The 15,424-nt window shown below is 39.6% G+C and overlaps 1 protein-coding gene across 1 annotated transcript in view; it reads left to right on the forward strand.

Moving 5' to 3' along the window:
- CPS1 (carbamoyl-phosphate synthase 1) overlaps positions 1-14,959 on the forward strand; it is a 166,394-nt gene extending 151,435 nt beyond the window's left edge. The window contains exons 32-38 of the mRNA XM_082261903.1: positions 7,133-7,303; positions 7,384-7,458; positions 10,162-10,260; positions 11,032-11,091; positions 12,889-12,998; positions 13,635-13,764; positions 14,673-14,959. Coding sequence (XP_082118029.1) covers positions 7,133-7,303; positions 7,384-7,458; positions 10,162-10,260; positions 11,032-11,091; positions 12,889-12,998; positions 13,635-13,764; positions 14,673-14,771 — 744 coding nt within the window. The 3' untranslated portion in view covers positions 14,772-14,959. The remainder of the gene's footprint in view (positions 1-7,132; positions 7,304-7,383; positions 7,459-10,161; positions 10,261-11,031; positions 11,092-12,888; positions 12,999-13,634; positions 13,765-14,672) is intronic.
- Positions 14,960-15,424: the final 465 nt, after the last annotated feature.

Genomic DNA, 15,424 nt, shown 5'->3' on the forward strand with positions numbered 1-15,424 from the left:
TAACTTTATTGGAGAGGGAGGGGTTAAGTGTGTCCCTAGGGGCGTGTTTCTAACTGTCATTGGATGTGGCTAGTGGTGTAACAGCACAGATCAACGGTCCTACATAGCAGGACCGAGTGATCTGTGCTTTTACACAGGGGAGAATGACAGGCGGCTTTGTTTACATTAGCCGCCTGCCTTTCTCCCTCTCTACCCGACGATCGGGAGTGACCGGCGGACATCAGGTCCGCCGGTCACACGCGCCGGCTTTGTCGGGTACGAGCGGGGGCGGGAGCGCGCCTCCGGCGGCGCACGCTCGCCTCTGGCGGCGCACGATCGCCCCCTATTCGCTCCCAGGCTAGTGACGTACCGGTACGTTACTTTGCCTGGGAGGGGCTGGCCGCCGTATATAGTCAGGCGGCGGTCGGCAAGTGGTTAATTCACTCCATGAACAACATTCAACCTGGAAAGAAAATAGCCCAATAGCATTTCCCCTTTCACAAACAACAAATGTACATGTAGTTTCACAGGATGAATAGCTCTAAAAATGTGTTTTTATAAATACACCCCTAAGCATTACTATTTAGTAGATACAATGATTTCTCATTTACTATATACTATATATATAGCATAGTTACTATATACTATATTTAATGGACGGTAGGTACACAGTTGTATTTCAGATATTAATACAATTACAGATGAGAAGCAAATGACTTTGGTGGTCACGTGAGTTTACAAAATAATCACATTTTTTAGGAGCCGCTCATGTTGCTTCTTCCTCCTGTTTCTGGAGCTGCATGCAGACAGCTGTATGTGACTGCCTGCATAATGCCAGCATCTCCACGCTCTGTCAGCAGACTATTGATCTGTCAGTCATTATTCTGAGACAAACTTGACAAGGCATTGATAAGAAAAGAGCCCCTATCAGACAATATAATACAGTGCTACCAGGGTGCTGTCACAAAAGGAACGTGTCACCTGTCAGAATGTACAGGTGTTAGACACAGATCAGAAAACCATAGGTGCTGGGCTATTTTGTGTAGCAGATTCTCTTTAAAGGTGCACTTTGTGGCTTTCAGTACGTTTATGACCTGTGTTTTCAGCAATGATGAATGCAGGCCTAAGAATTTTCAGTGTTCTCATATAGAAGAAATATTGGCTCCATTTCATGCATGTAAGAAGTAATGATTTTATGTCAGAATTTTTAATTTTTTTTTTTGGGATGTGTATACATATGAGAAAGAATGTGGACTTATCTTGTAAAGGTACATGTAAAAGGTCCATCCTGTAACCTAAAAAAAAAAATCAGCCCTGTCTAGTAGACCTGTAGTGGGATAAAGGGATCAGCATGTAGCAAAGTTTGTAGTATGTAATGAGCTAATATGGCCACTATAATGTACAAATGAAATGTACACAGGATAAAGGTTTTGCAAACATTAAATCCCAACTGGAATCTCACACCTTTTTTTTCTCTTTTCCCTGCTCTGCCATTTGTTAAAATTTTTTGGCCGATTTTTGCTTGGCTATGCCGTAAAATAACTTTTTAGTTAAGTGGTAATGTTCTTCCTGCTTTCCTTTTTCAGTGTTCTGCACTTGCATAGCTAAGTAGTGGCTACACCACTTCTCAAAATAGTCCTCATGCAGACTTGTAGTGCTGCATGTTGTTCTTTCGGTACTTGCGTGAGTTTCCTTCCACATTCTAAAGACATGCTGATAGGCTGATTGTTTCTTATCTAAACTGGCCCTAGTATGTGTGTTTATGTATGTAGCAGTACCCTTGTAGGGGGTGGCAGATGACAGGGTTCCCCACTGCTGCACAGCCAGGCACACACCAGCTTCAGCTTGCATCCGGACACATTGAGCTTTGTTTTTATGTTTTATTAGGGGGGTAATAACTTGGATAAGGATAGGGTTTATAGAATGCCCAACTTAAAAGCAACAAAATCAGGGACAAGTTCCTCTCTATGTACACAGCTCCACTTTATTCTTCTCCTTTACTCTGTACAACTTTAATTGATTCCTCCTCCGTGGATTGTACCGCTCTTAGATCAGCAACAGCCCCTTACAGGCTTGGAACCCTCAGCCCTTTAGAACGTAGCACAATGTAATGTGAACTGTATCCTTGAGTACCTCCACTCCCTGTAGACACTGGTCCTAGCTCTAGCATGCAATGCTAGCCCACCTGGCATCCTCTTCACCAGCCCACCTGGTTGTATCTTCATCAGTCTACTTGACTGACTCTCCGGAGATTCTCCCAGGCCAAGGTAGGGAAGGTTTAAGTACACCACTATCCCCCAGAGAGACCTGCTACCTTGTAAGTCCCTGCACTGTGCTGTAGTACTCAGCACTGTCCTCTCCTTGCTCCCACTGCCTCTCAGAAAAGTCTCGTTCCAACTTCTCCTGTGGTAGGATCTTTCAAGGCCAGCACCTGAGCCCCAGCCTAAGGTAGAGCCTCTCCCTGCAGTTGTCCCTCGAGGGTCACTGACAGTCTTCTCAGCACTGGATCTCCATCATCCACTCCACTCCCTTCCCAGCATACTGGAAAGGACAAGGGGTGTGGCGCTGCCAAGGTGGTTGGTGAATGGATATAATGTGTAAAAAATGTAAAAAATGTCAAGAGACAGCTGAAAGGTACCAATGAATAATAAATATGCCACTGATGGTAAAACTCCAGTAAAAAATGGTAAATTAAATTGGTGTTGTATAGAAAAGGCAAAACACATAAAATGGATAATAAAAGGTAAAGTTCAAGTGATATTGGTGCAAAAAAGCATATAGTATACAAAACCACTAGCCAAAGGTGAGTGGCCAGTATTTAAGGAGTGTAGACTAACCTGGTGGGAATCAGTGATGGTGAACACTAGATAGGTCTAACAGACGGGTGCAGGATGTAATCGTAAATACACAACTTAAATAGTAAATAAAATCAAGTGGTCACTGATTGATCTTGAATATATATAGATAAAGTGGCAGTGCATCCAGATAGTGTGCAAAAACAATATGTTGACTATATATAAATAGTAGCAGCAGTCCATATATATCGTGCAGCACAATTAGTAAATCCTTAAGTGATGGTGACAGTGGTAACCCTGTGGTGGGTATAATGGTGTGGTGCTCGTGATCCCTGGGGTAAGCAGCACACTCACCGGAAATACCCGGCCCACACAGGGGTATAGGGCAGGTATAAATAGGTATATTCCTCCGGTGGGTCCTGGGTCCCTTTGGGGGTCTCGGCTTGGCAATCCCGAATGGGTATCCTTGGGGCCTCACTAGATTTCCATGGGAGGGGATAGGGGCATCCTAAACGGTCTTCCAATCCTGTGTAAAGGTCCCCTTAGGGGTCCTACTCCGGGTTCTCCTTGGGGTCTTTGCACAGATATATATATATATTTAGGATATGTCTATATGTAGCACTTTATAAGTTAGAGAATTCTGACATTTTCCATGTTTATAGCGCGGCAGTTGTTCTTGATTTTCTAGTTGTTTAACAAAATTGTAGTATTGTAGTGTCAGCAGCTGCTTCTGCAGACAGTGGCGCAGTAATGTTTTATTATTATTATTATTATTCAGGATTTCTATAGCGCCAGCAATTTACGCAGCGCTTTACAATGTTAGAGGGAGACAATACAGTTACAATACAATAAAATACAAGAGGATTAAGAGGGCCCTGCTCAGAAGAGCTTACAATCTAATGGGGTGGGGCAGGTGGTACAAGAGGTTGTAACAGTAGGGAATGAGCTGATGGAAGATTAGTTGGTGGTGTGATAGGCTTCCCTGAAGAAATGAGTTTTCAGGCGTCGCCTGAAAGCAGCTAAAGTAGGGGATAGCCGTACAGGTTGAGGTAGAGCATTCCAGAGGATGGGAGAGGCCCTGGAGAAATCCTGGAGACGAGCATGGGAGGAGGAGACAAGGGAGCTTGAGAGTCGGAGGTCTTGAGAGGAGTGGAGAGGACGGTTTGGGTGATATTTGGAGACAAGATTGGTGATGTAGCTTCTGGGCAGAGTTGTGAATGGCTTTGTATGTTGTGGTTAGTATTTTGAATTTAATTCGCTGGGCAATCGGGAGCCAGTGTAGGGATTTATATACAATGTTTATATACATTTAACGCTAATCTATAAATTTCACATAAAAAAAATCCTGAAGAAATGATAAAGAGAGATTTTAAAAAAGTGTCTTGCATACGTTTAAAGGTAGTGCAGCATTCACCAAATTCATGTACCTGTCCAGAACTTGTACTTAAACATGCTGCCTCACTTTTAGATAGCATGCAAGGCACTTTCGCAAAATCTGTCTTTGTATGCCAAAACAAAGTTGGTGTTAATTAGCTCCACTTGTATAAGATACAAACTGTTGGTATTTAATTTAGAATTTGGTGCATAAGTTGTTTTTAGAACCAAAACTATCACAGATGGTTTTTGAATTAGGTGCAACACATTACCAAGAGCAATTAACATCAGAAGTGCTGCAGCAGCTTTATTTCCCCACTATATCTTCCTTTTATTTTTTTTTTTATTTTGTTTTTTATTTATTTTTTTTTTAAAAAATAAAAGTGAGAAAACACCAACTAGGAGATGTAAGGAATAGATGTCTGATGCACACTATGCCCAGGAAGCAGGACCACCTTGAGGTGTCAAGCAGTGGCACCCTTAACTGTAATAGGTGAACATTTAAAGACACAGCAAAAATATAAATATATAAAAGCTACCATTTTACCTACCAAAGGATATACAAAAAACATGCCTGCATTTATGCTTTTATTTTATATTTCGATGGGAATGACACGTTCATTAGGTATATCCACATTGGGGAGTTAATTACCATGAGCAGTATATCTTCCTTTTAAAGGATAAGTTCACCTTTCATAACATGTTACACATGTTACACCTATATTTTGGGTGGAGAATGTAACATGTTATGAATAGAGTTGAGCGGACACCTGGATATCTGTGTTCGGCGGGTTCTGCCCCGGTCCCGGACTTTTTCCGAACTTTACCCGGACACCGAACCCCATTGAAGTCAATGGGAAACCCGAACTTTCAGGCACTAAAATGGCTCTAAAACACCAATGGAAAGGGCTAGAGTGCTGAAAATGGCAGCAAAATGTATATAAGAGCATGGCAAGTGCTCTTAAAAAAAAAATTCCCCTTTAAATTAATTTTTTAATAGCAGATTAGAACAGCAATCTGTAGTGAAATATAGCTGAACGCTGCACACAACAGACTGATAAAAATAGATTTTTTTCTCCCTCCTCCTCCTCCTCCTCAGTGGGCTCAAGTGAGGGCAAAAAGATTGTTCACTGCACCACCCCCCACACAGCAAAATCGATGTAGACTGTCCCTGCCTAATCTCCAGCCTGTACCTAATATGCTCAATAAGATCGTTCACTGCACCACCCCCCAGACATCAAAATCGATGGTAGAAGACTGACCCTGCCTAATCTCCAGCCTCGCCTAAAATGCTCTAATAACTTTCCCTGCCTGCACTCCGACCTGTCCCTGAATTCTATTCGGACACAATTTTTCACAGAATCACTGTCTGTCCCTAATCAGCAGCCAGCACGTATGATGTGTGCTCTGTCCCTAAACTACAGCAGAATGACGCGGCGCGCTGAGGCTCTCGAACTTATAAAGATATGGGTCACATGCTTCAGATGGCCAATCACAGCTACTAATACGTTAGTAGGCATGGCTGTGATGGCGCACACCAGTTAAACGCTTGTTGATTGGCTGTTGAAAGCCCGCCATTAAAAGCGCGCCATTACATACAAAACAGGAAATAAAATGACCGAGTGTTCGGGTAACAAAAATCCAATTATTCGGTACGAACACGAATAATACAGTCCGTGTTCGCTCAACACTAGTTATGAATGCATTTATTATTTTTTGTCAAAGGGTGAACTTATCCTTTAAGGGAGTAAATCACTGATCAGCTTAACTCCATTAGTATACAAATTTACTTTTTTTCAGGAGAAAAGGCCTAGTGTAAGAAATAACAAATCCAATAGTTTGCTTTCAAAAGAAGAAATATGTACATTCTCCATGGTTATGCTTTCTATGGTCAGAAACAGCACAGCATACTTTAACTGAAATGCAAGTGCAAATGTACTCAGAATGATGCATCTCAGTTTAATTAGGGCTATATTAATATTTTAAAGGCCATTTAGGTACTGATATCAGGTTTATCTCAATGGATGGACAGAAAACTGTACTTGTAATGATACCGTTACCACAAAGATTTCTAAATAATCCTAAATATTTTTTTTTTTTTTTGAAATGTTCAAGATTTATCCTACTGCTCTGATAAATAATTTCCTTCAGTACTGAACACTGTAATTACTAGCTGAAGTAGCAGCTGTAGCTTCAATAAAGTATAAGTACCATTTTGTATGAAACGGGAAGGACATTCTAAATGATTGTCATAGAGTTTGGTGTGTATAGATCCCAAGGGATGACATATTTTTTATTGGAAAATAATTTGCAGAGGTGTTAAGGATATGCACCTTAGTGACCTTGCATGCCATTCACTGGACTTGAAGTTAAAGAGTTTTCTATTAAAGTGTATCACAGAGCAAAAAAAAAAAAAATAATAATATACAGAAATTCTCTGTTCTCATTCTCAATTCTCATGTTATATTACTTTTACAAATTATCAAACTACAGAAGAATAACGGTTTATCTGACCTCCTATTTGAGCTAGCAGCATTGTTCCTTTGCTGCTATGAAATCCAGTGTTATCAGCCTTACCTACTGGACTATAGAACGCTGCCTACCCCCTGCCGCTCTCTATCTCATTCTATAGCCATTCCTTGATTTCTTTCTCAGCAAAACAATAGCTACTGCCTTGACTCCAAATAGCCTCCTCACACACTGCGTGTAGGGAAAAGCCTCTTAGAAAATGTAGATCTGGGAGCATGTCTATGTAATCAGGATCTTAGCTCCCAGCAGCTGCCCCTGCAAAAACTTTAGAGGCTTGGGTATGATGTCTAAGGGAATAATAAAAGTTGTTTCTTGCTGTAGGAACAAGGAAAAAAAAATGGGACATGCACTTCATAGAAAGGGGGGTAACTTTGGGGCATATTTATACAAATCCTATAGGTTTTTTTTTAGATGTGAGTTTTGCTGTTACTTAACAACAATGATCTGTTTCCTAGGTGATTGAATGCAACCTAAGAGCTTCTCGCTCCTTCCCATTTGTGTCCAAGACTTTGGGCATTGACTTCATTGATGTGGCCACAAAAGTCATGGTTGGAGAAAAAATTGATGAATCTTCCCTACCAACATTAGAAAGACCTATTATCCCTGCTGATTATGTGGGAATCAAGGTAGGATTCTGAATTTGGACCCTAAAAACAAATTGAGACTACTTTTGTATTTATTTAATTTGTGGCCCATTATTTTATAGGCTCCCATGTTTTCCTGGCCCCGCCTTAGAGGAGCTGATCCAGTTCTGAGGTGTGAGATGGCTTCCACTGGAGAGGTAAAATTATCTCCATAATAACTTTTGTACATTACTTTTAAAATGTGTTCTATGTGCTCCGGTCTCAGTGTGTTGATTGGTAAAACAAACATTCTTTCATGTTCTTGGTTACAATTTTCATTGGTTTACCCTTTACAGGTGAGGATGTATTATCCAAAACCTAAACTCTTTGATTTGTTGTTACTGTGTGCTCATGCTTGGCATGTGCCCAAACTCTTTGATCTGTTGTTACTGTGTGCTCTTGCTTGGCATGTGCCCAAGCTCTTTGATCTGTTGTTACTTGTTACTCTATGCCCTTGCTTGGCATGTGCCCATTCTTCTTTAAAGTACATCTGTAGCCAGAATATAAATATTAAAGTATTTTACAGATTCTTACAGCTGAATTCTAAATATAAAGGAAACACATGAATTCAGATCTGTATTAATTGATAAAGTCTTTTTTTAATGTAAGTAGTGTCAGTACCTGAATTTGACTTACAGTCGTTGTACAGCACAGTTCAGATTAAGAGAGGAAGAAAGAGTGCAAAGAGTCAATCAGTTCATGTGCTAACAAGAAGCATGCTAATAGAATGAGACAGCAGAGTGCCAGATCAGTTAAACATTCTGCTACATCTTCTTTACTGTCCAGTCACAGGCTGGGGGTGGATCAGTGACTGGACAGTGAAGACAGACTAGGCAGAGGAAATGGGTTGAATGTTTTTGGTCATCACTTAACCCAGAATATTGAGGAAGTCTAGTGGCAGAAACAAAATACAACAGGGTACAGCTCTAGATTGATGGTGAGAATTGCAGTAAAGCTGCTTCTTTTATCTCTTAATAATGGGCTATAATTATTTTTTACTGAAGACCTTCAACAACCAGAAAAAGAGTTAAAAAAAAAACTACTGTCCTTTGTAGCTGTAGGCATTGTGGAAAAACTTTTTAAAGTATTCAAAGTTCACAACAGAGGCACTAAATTTGCAACTCCTTTTTCATTTATTTTTTTAGGCAGTAGGGAAATGGTAGCCTAACAAACTTCTACTGTAAACAAACACAAGGTGCTAAAATATTTAATTTTAAAGATTGCTTTCTCCACGGTGCCTGTAGCTACAGAGATCAAGCTTGTTTTAAAGCTCTTTCACAGCTTGTTAAGAATATGTAAATACTGCAATGTTCACTATCTGGTCAGGTGTATTATAAGGCTAAGAATATCTAACCACTAAACCATCTTTATATGTCCAACATACAGGGGAAGATTTACTCAAACTGAAATTCTCAGAATCTGGCGCAGCTGTGCATTGTAGTCAATAGGCTTCCAAAAAAGCAAAAAGCTTGTTCAATAAAGCTTTGACAATAAAACCTGGAAGCTGATTGGTCTCTATGCAGAACTGCACCAAATGTTGTACCATGTAGTTTTAGTAAATAACCCCACAGTGTTTTGTGCATATACCCAAGATGTAGGCTGTGAGCATAGCTGTAAGTTTATTTCTGGATCTCTCATGTGTAACCATCTTAAAATTTCAAACCCTTTTTCAAGTTCCAAAGGGCTTTATTTATCATTGCGTCTAAAAGAATAATAATGTTATTGCTGCCATGATCAAATATTGGTATTCCTATTCTCTAATTACACAACGATAGTGAAAGAAATAATCTGACTGCTAATAATGGCAACCAGTATTCATATTCCTGTAGATTATGTGTAGAAAAGGGCGTAAATTCTGCAATTCAAGGGTTGCAGAAAGAGTTTTTCATCAGTTAGGCATGCTGAATGTGTGTAACCTCGTACACTTGAGATTCTGCAGGGCTGGGAAAGACAGGAGGTTTGCAAGCCCAAGCAGTGCATCTTTGAAAATTATCAGAGTTTTTAGAGAAGTGGTTTGATAGAGGTATGCTTGCAGGGGATTAATTATTATACTAATACATGAGCACACACTGGAAATCGGGGGGAAAATGTGAGCATTTGAGCAACACACTGGCAAGCATGGAAATATGTGGGAAACAGACTGATGCTCATCAGCTGTCATAATTTCAATGTGTTGCCCATGCTTTTGTTCATGTATTGTCACTAGCAATACATAGGCAAAAAATATGGCCAAAGTAAAGGAGACATATACCAGCAGTTGATCAACAAATGTGGGTAACACACTGGCAATTCTGTGTGGCAAACAAATTAGAAATTGTTGCATTAAATGGGCATTAAACTGGTAATTTAATGGGCAACAATATGGTAGTTGTGGCAACACCTGGGCAATAAATGGGAAAATAGAATAATGTATATGCATATAATATTATATGCACCAAACAGGCAATCAAGACAGCACACATGCAATAAACAAGCAGGGGCAGCAATATATTAGGAGTGAAATGCAAGGAAATGCAAGGACAGTAACTGGAACCCAGTCTGTCAGTGGGTGTCACTACCCCATCAGCCATTTGATGCCTGGGTCAAAGGGAACGGCAGTAGACCTGAAGGCCTAGCAATCTTATTACCTAGCCTGAGTCTCCAGGTAGATTCCTGCAGAAGTCCCTAACAAGAAAATAAGAATAATGGCAATTTGGGGATTTTTGCTATTGGGAAAACCAGATGTGGCAGATGAACACCCAGGAAAAATGTATGCATACTCATAAAATAGATCCTGCCCCCTGAGTCCCAACATGTTTTGCTTGGCTACAGAGTACATTTCATAATTACATGGGTAACTATACTTTCATTGCCTTGCAAAGGTGGCCTGCTTTGGACAAAACATCTACTCTGCATTCCTGAAAGCCATGATCTCCACTGGTTTCAAGCTGCCTCAGAAAGGAATTCTCATTGGAATCCAGGCAAGTGGTGTCACATTCTGATGTTATTGTGGTTTGATGGTATAAGGGCAGACCTAAAATTCAGAGAAGGGCTTCTGGAAGATATATGAAGCTGATGACGAAGTACCTTAATAGATGTTTCTCAAGTGCTTTTACTTACTAAAATTATTCTGCTAGTATGCTAATCCTGATTACTGTTTTATACACATGGGGATTGTTTGATTTCCCAAACAAGTCCACAAGTGTTCTGAGTGTTCCAATTAGCCTGCAAATGAGCAATCTTGCCTGGAGCCGCCTTGGCATTTGTCCAAAACTCAACGGATCCTTTGGGTACCTCAAAAGATAGCTGATATTAAGGAATGCTCCCATAGTCGCACATGCTAGAGATTAGGAATTTATACTCCCAGAAGGAGCTGCATGAAAAAGCATAAGCTACAAGCTTAGGGTGCCCTGTATGGTTTTGCAATTCAGATGAAAAGGATTTGTAAAAGCTGCACCAACACAGACACTGCAGTCCACCGTCATTTGTGTACACTTAAGCAAGGATGAAAAAAAAAAAAATAACAAGAAGTTCATCAGTTTATGACTAGGAAGAAAGTGGCACATGGGAGGAGGAATTCCCTACAAATGCAATAAAAATCCCCAGCCTTCAGTCCTGCTAGATAACAAAGAAATCTGAACCCTGCATCTAATGTGCAATAAAACCAGAGGTCTCAGTTGCACAGTTGCATACATGCAATTTATATAGTTTAAACATGTATTTCTGAATATACTCTTTTATTTTTCTTCTAGAATTCCTTCCGGCCCCACTTCCTTGGAACTGCCCAAACACTTAAAGATGAAGGATTCAAGGTATGGAAAAGTATATCCTGTTCATTAAAGTGATTGTAAAGTCTGTTTTTTTTTTTTTTTAAATAACAAACATGTTATACATACCTTCCCTGTGTAGTGGTTTTGCACAGGGCAGCCCGGACCCCCTCTTTGCTGCTCCTGGCCCTCCCTCCTGTTGAGTGCCCTCAGAGCAAGCAGCTTCCTCTGGGGGCACCCGAGTCAAGCTGCAGCTCCATGTATCCATTCAGACACGGCCCTGCCATTCGGCCCTGCCCCCTCTCTCTCCTGATTGGCTAAATTACTTTGATTGACAGCCGTGGGAGCCAATGGCACCACTGCTGTGTCTCAGCCAATCAGGAGGGAGAGTCCCGGAAGGTGTAAATAAACACTGCAACGCTTTGTATTTAGCTCCTGTGCCTCCTATCCCACAACTAACCACTGCAACCGAGATCATCCCTATCCCCCCACTACCACCAATATCATCCCTATCCCACCACCGCCACCAATGTCATCCGTATTCCACCATCGCCACCGATGTCATCCCTATCGCATGTCCACTGATATCATCCCTATCCCACAACCAACCACTGCCACGTCTGGGGCTATATGTGCCTATAGACGAATGCCTGTGATACAGAATTAGGGATGCCCTAATAACGTTCTGTAAAAACACAACAGATAGAGGGCGCACCAGCCAAGTGCATTCTCCCAATGTAACATTTATTGTAAAGTAAGAGTAAGTCTACTCACAAACACCATATCAATCAAAGCTCATGAAGATAGCAGAGTTCATCGGCCCACTCTGCATGGTCCTGTGCTCAGAAGAACACGACCTGGACCTAGGGTTTAGCTCTGAGGAAGAGGACACTACCCTCGAAATGTGTAAGCCAGGTTGGATCCAGGTTATGTCCTTCCAAGCCCAGGTGCATCCGGATTGCACCGATGAACTCTGATATCCTAATGAGCTTTAGTTGCTATGGTGTTTGTGAGTAGACTTACTTTTTTTTACAATAAATGTTACATCTGGTTAACGCACTGTTGTGTTTTTCTTCTCCAATTATTTTTTTATTGAAAAATATTTGCATAGAACATAATAGAGCACAAAACAGTACCAGAAGGTATGAATTAAATAACAGTCAGAAGGTTTACAGTTTCACAGGTTAATTTTTAGATATGGAAAGAGCAAACATACTTAAATCTGACTTATTGACGACAGGATATGTAACTGACAAAACAGGAATCAAGTGAAACTAGTACAAAAGGAAACAAAATAAAAAGGTATATAAAAAAAAAAGGTATAAAATAAAAAGGTATAAAAAAAAGGTTTAAGCAATGGCTGACCAATGTTTGGGAAAGGAAAAGGGATGATACTGAGGAGGTGTCAAATAGGATTATTGTGTCTTAAACTTCTATTACCACATTTGTTAGCCAACAATAATTCATATATTGTAGATGATGCGTTTGTATGATTTTTGAGGGCTTCCGAAATATTCAGAGCTCTGTTGGACTTCCAACCCCTTTTTATAAGTAATCTAGCTGCTAACAGGATGTGAGTGACCACCATTTAGTGGGATGGAGGGAATTTGTCGATGTCAAGGTTCAGTATCGCCATTGCAGGATTGGGAGAGGTAAGTATACCCATAGTGTTGGAGATACTGTCGAAAATACTGTTCCAGAAGCTGGTGAGATGTCTACAGAACCAAAACATATGCATGATATTACCAACCGCTCCACAGGCTGTTGTGTTTTTTAAACTCTCAGTGAGCATGAGGCCTAATATGTAAAATTTATACCTGGTTTTCATCTTCTGTTATACAGCTATATGCTACTGAAGCTACTGCAGACTGGCTCAATGCAAATGATGTCCCTGCCACCCCTGTTGCTTGGCCCTCCCAGGAAGAGCAATCTGGACCTTCTTCAATATACAAGTAAGTCAAATTATTGAAACTGAAATAGCTTGAGTCACTTATGCCCTATACACACGTGCAGATTATCTGCAGACTTTTGTCTGCAGACTTACCTTTTCTATGTAGTGCAAGGGCCTGCCGGATTGCATACAAATTGAAAATGTTTAGGTTTGACCTCATATTATATGGTTTTGGTAAGTCTGCAGACAAAAGTCTGCAGATAATCTGCATGTGTGTATGGGGCATTAGTCTTATTAGATATGAGACAGGTAAATGCTGTGGTTTTCTTTTTGCTAGGCAAACATACACTGGAAAATGCCATTATTAAGTAGCACATATCATCTGATACTAAGATTTTTGATTGAGCATTTGTTTTTGTTTTGTTTTTTTACTATAAGGGGCATAACTCTACCTATTTCAGACAAAAAAAGTCAGTTTGACTCATATATGGCATGTTAGGTAATTAAATTCTATTTTATCATCACAATGAAGCATAGAAGGAACATGCCAAACCATAGGGAAGTTTTCTTTTCTTTTTTTTTTTTAATTCCAGCTGTTTTTGGGTGCATCCATGGGCAGTTAAGGGGCACTGACATTGTGTTTGGAATCTAAAGTTATATGATATGTGGCTAACCTGTACTGGCTTCCCTTCTACAGGTTGATTAAAGAAGGCAACATTGACATGGTAATCAACCTGCCAAATAATAACACCAAATATGTAGGTGATAACTTTGTGATAAGGAGGACTGCAGTAGACACTGGCACTGCTTTGCTCACCAACTTCCAGGTAGGTCATCATACACAACTAAACCAAAACAGTGCTAAAGAGCCCACATATTACACAGAGAAATAAATTACAAGTATCAAATAGCCAATGTATTTATTAGTTGTATGGTTGTCAAAAGAAGCACATTACTCGTCAACTCATTGAAAATTCCTGTTGGCTACAAGACTGTTTTTATCTTATTTTGAAAATAAATTGAATAAAATTAATTTTTTATATATTTTTTCCAGCACTGTGCTGTTTGAAGTTTTAGTAAAATCAAACAATGTGCAAAGCACAGTGAAGTCAAAACCAATCAGAATTTATCTTGTAGTTATCTACAGTACATTAAAATACATCTGATTGGCTGCTCAAACCAGTGCTCTTTGTACTGCCAAATTTTAAAAAATGTGATTCGTAGTCCAGAAACAAGAATCTTGTAAATGCATAATTCTTCTTTACTGGTATTCAGCCAAGCAGTAGACATCCTTTAGGTTCTTCTGAGCCCTTCCAGTTCATCTACCATTATACCATGTGAGATAAATCACTGATTTACCTAACCTTACTCTAGATAATGCTATTCATTTTCCAACTCACATTTTTATTAGAACTAATTTTTTGCCGATATCATATTCCTCTGAGCTTTATAACACTGTGCATTTCAACCCTGTATTACTTATATTTAGATTTGCCACAGTCTTTTTTGGGACACAGTTGTCAAAGTTTCATTACTTAAACTGACAAAACTGTGTGCGTTTTATTTGTAAAATGTTCTTTCCTATTTTCCAGTACATTTAATCAATAAACCTCACTATGCTGCTAACAATTCAAATGCACAGTGCACACATCAACCATTCCTTCAAGACTTTATACCTATAAATATTGTTTTTCTTTCCTGTAATTTATCATCATGGTCTTTGTATAATTTGTAGGTGGTCAAAATGTTCGCTGAAGCTATTAAATACTCTGGAGACCTGGATGCCAAGAGCCTTTTCCACTACAGACAGTTTGGTGCCGCCAAATCCTCCTAGGGATCTGAACTATTCAGAAGCAGCTTTCTAAAAAACAAAAAGGGACTGGCTGACCGCTGAAGGTCTTGTGCTGGTTTTCTGTTTACTGTCACTTGTGTCTATGCTTGTATGAAGAACACAAATGTCTATTTGATTATGTCTTTGCAGTTATGAACTTGTGGATGCTAGAATATTTTGGTACATAAAAATATATACTTTTAAAGATGCAACCAAAACAGTAATTTTTTAATTCTTTGGAGACTGAGATATCTACTGAAATCAGAAGTAGTTAAACAGTGTAAAAGCAGAGCAAGAACAAAATAATTGGTCATTTGAATGGGATAACATTTGCATTATACTCCATTCACATAAAACTGGTACCCTTTTAACCCAACAATATTTCAATGTAGCAATGATTACATTGAGCTAGAGTACTTTTTTCTTACATGCTATTAGAAGAGCAGGACACGAGCTAATACATGAGTTTTTAGTAAATATGGCTCTAAATACAACCAACACCAGCTACTGTTAGGAGAAGCAGGAAGAATCCTTGCTAAAACACCTCCGCAAATCTTAGTAGAAATAATGCACAAAAAATGGTTATTCACAGAAAATGCATCTAAGAAGATACTAAACGTCTATACTTCTTTTTCTATACTTTTACCTCCCCTCCT

This window comes from Pelophylax lessonae (assembly GCF_965119305.1).
Source record: "Pelophylax lessonae genome assembly, chromosome: 6".
In the NCBI taxonomy this organism is placed as follows: domain Eukaryota; kingdom Metazoa; phylum Chordata; class Amphibia; order Anura; family Ranidae; genus Pelophylax; species Pelophylax lessonae.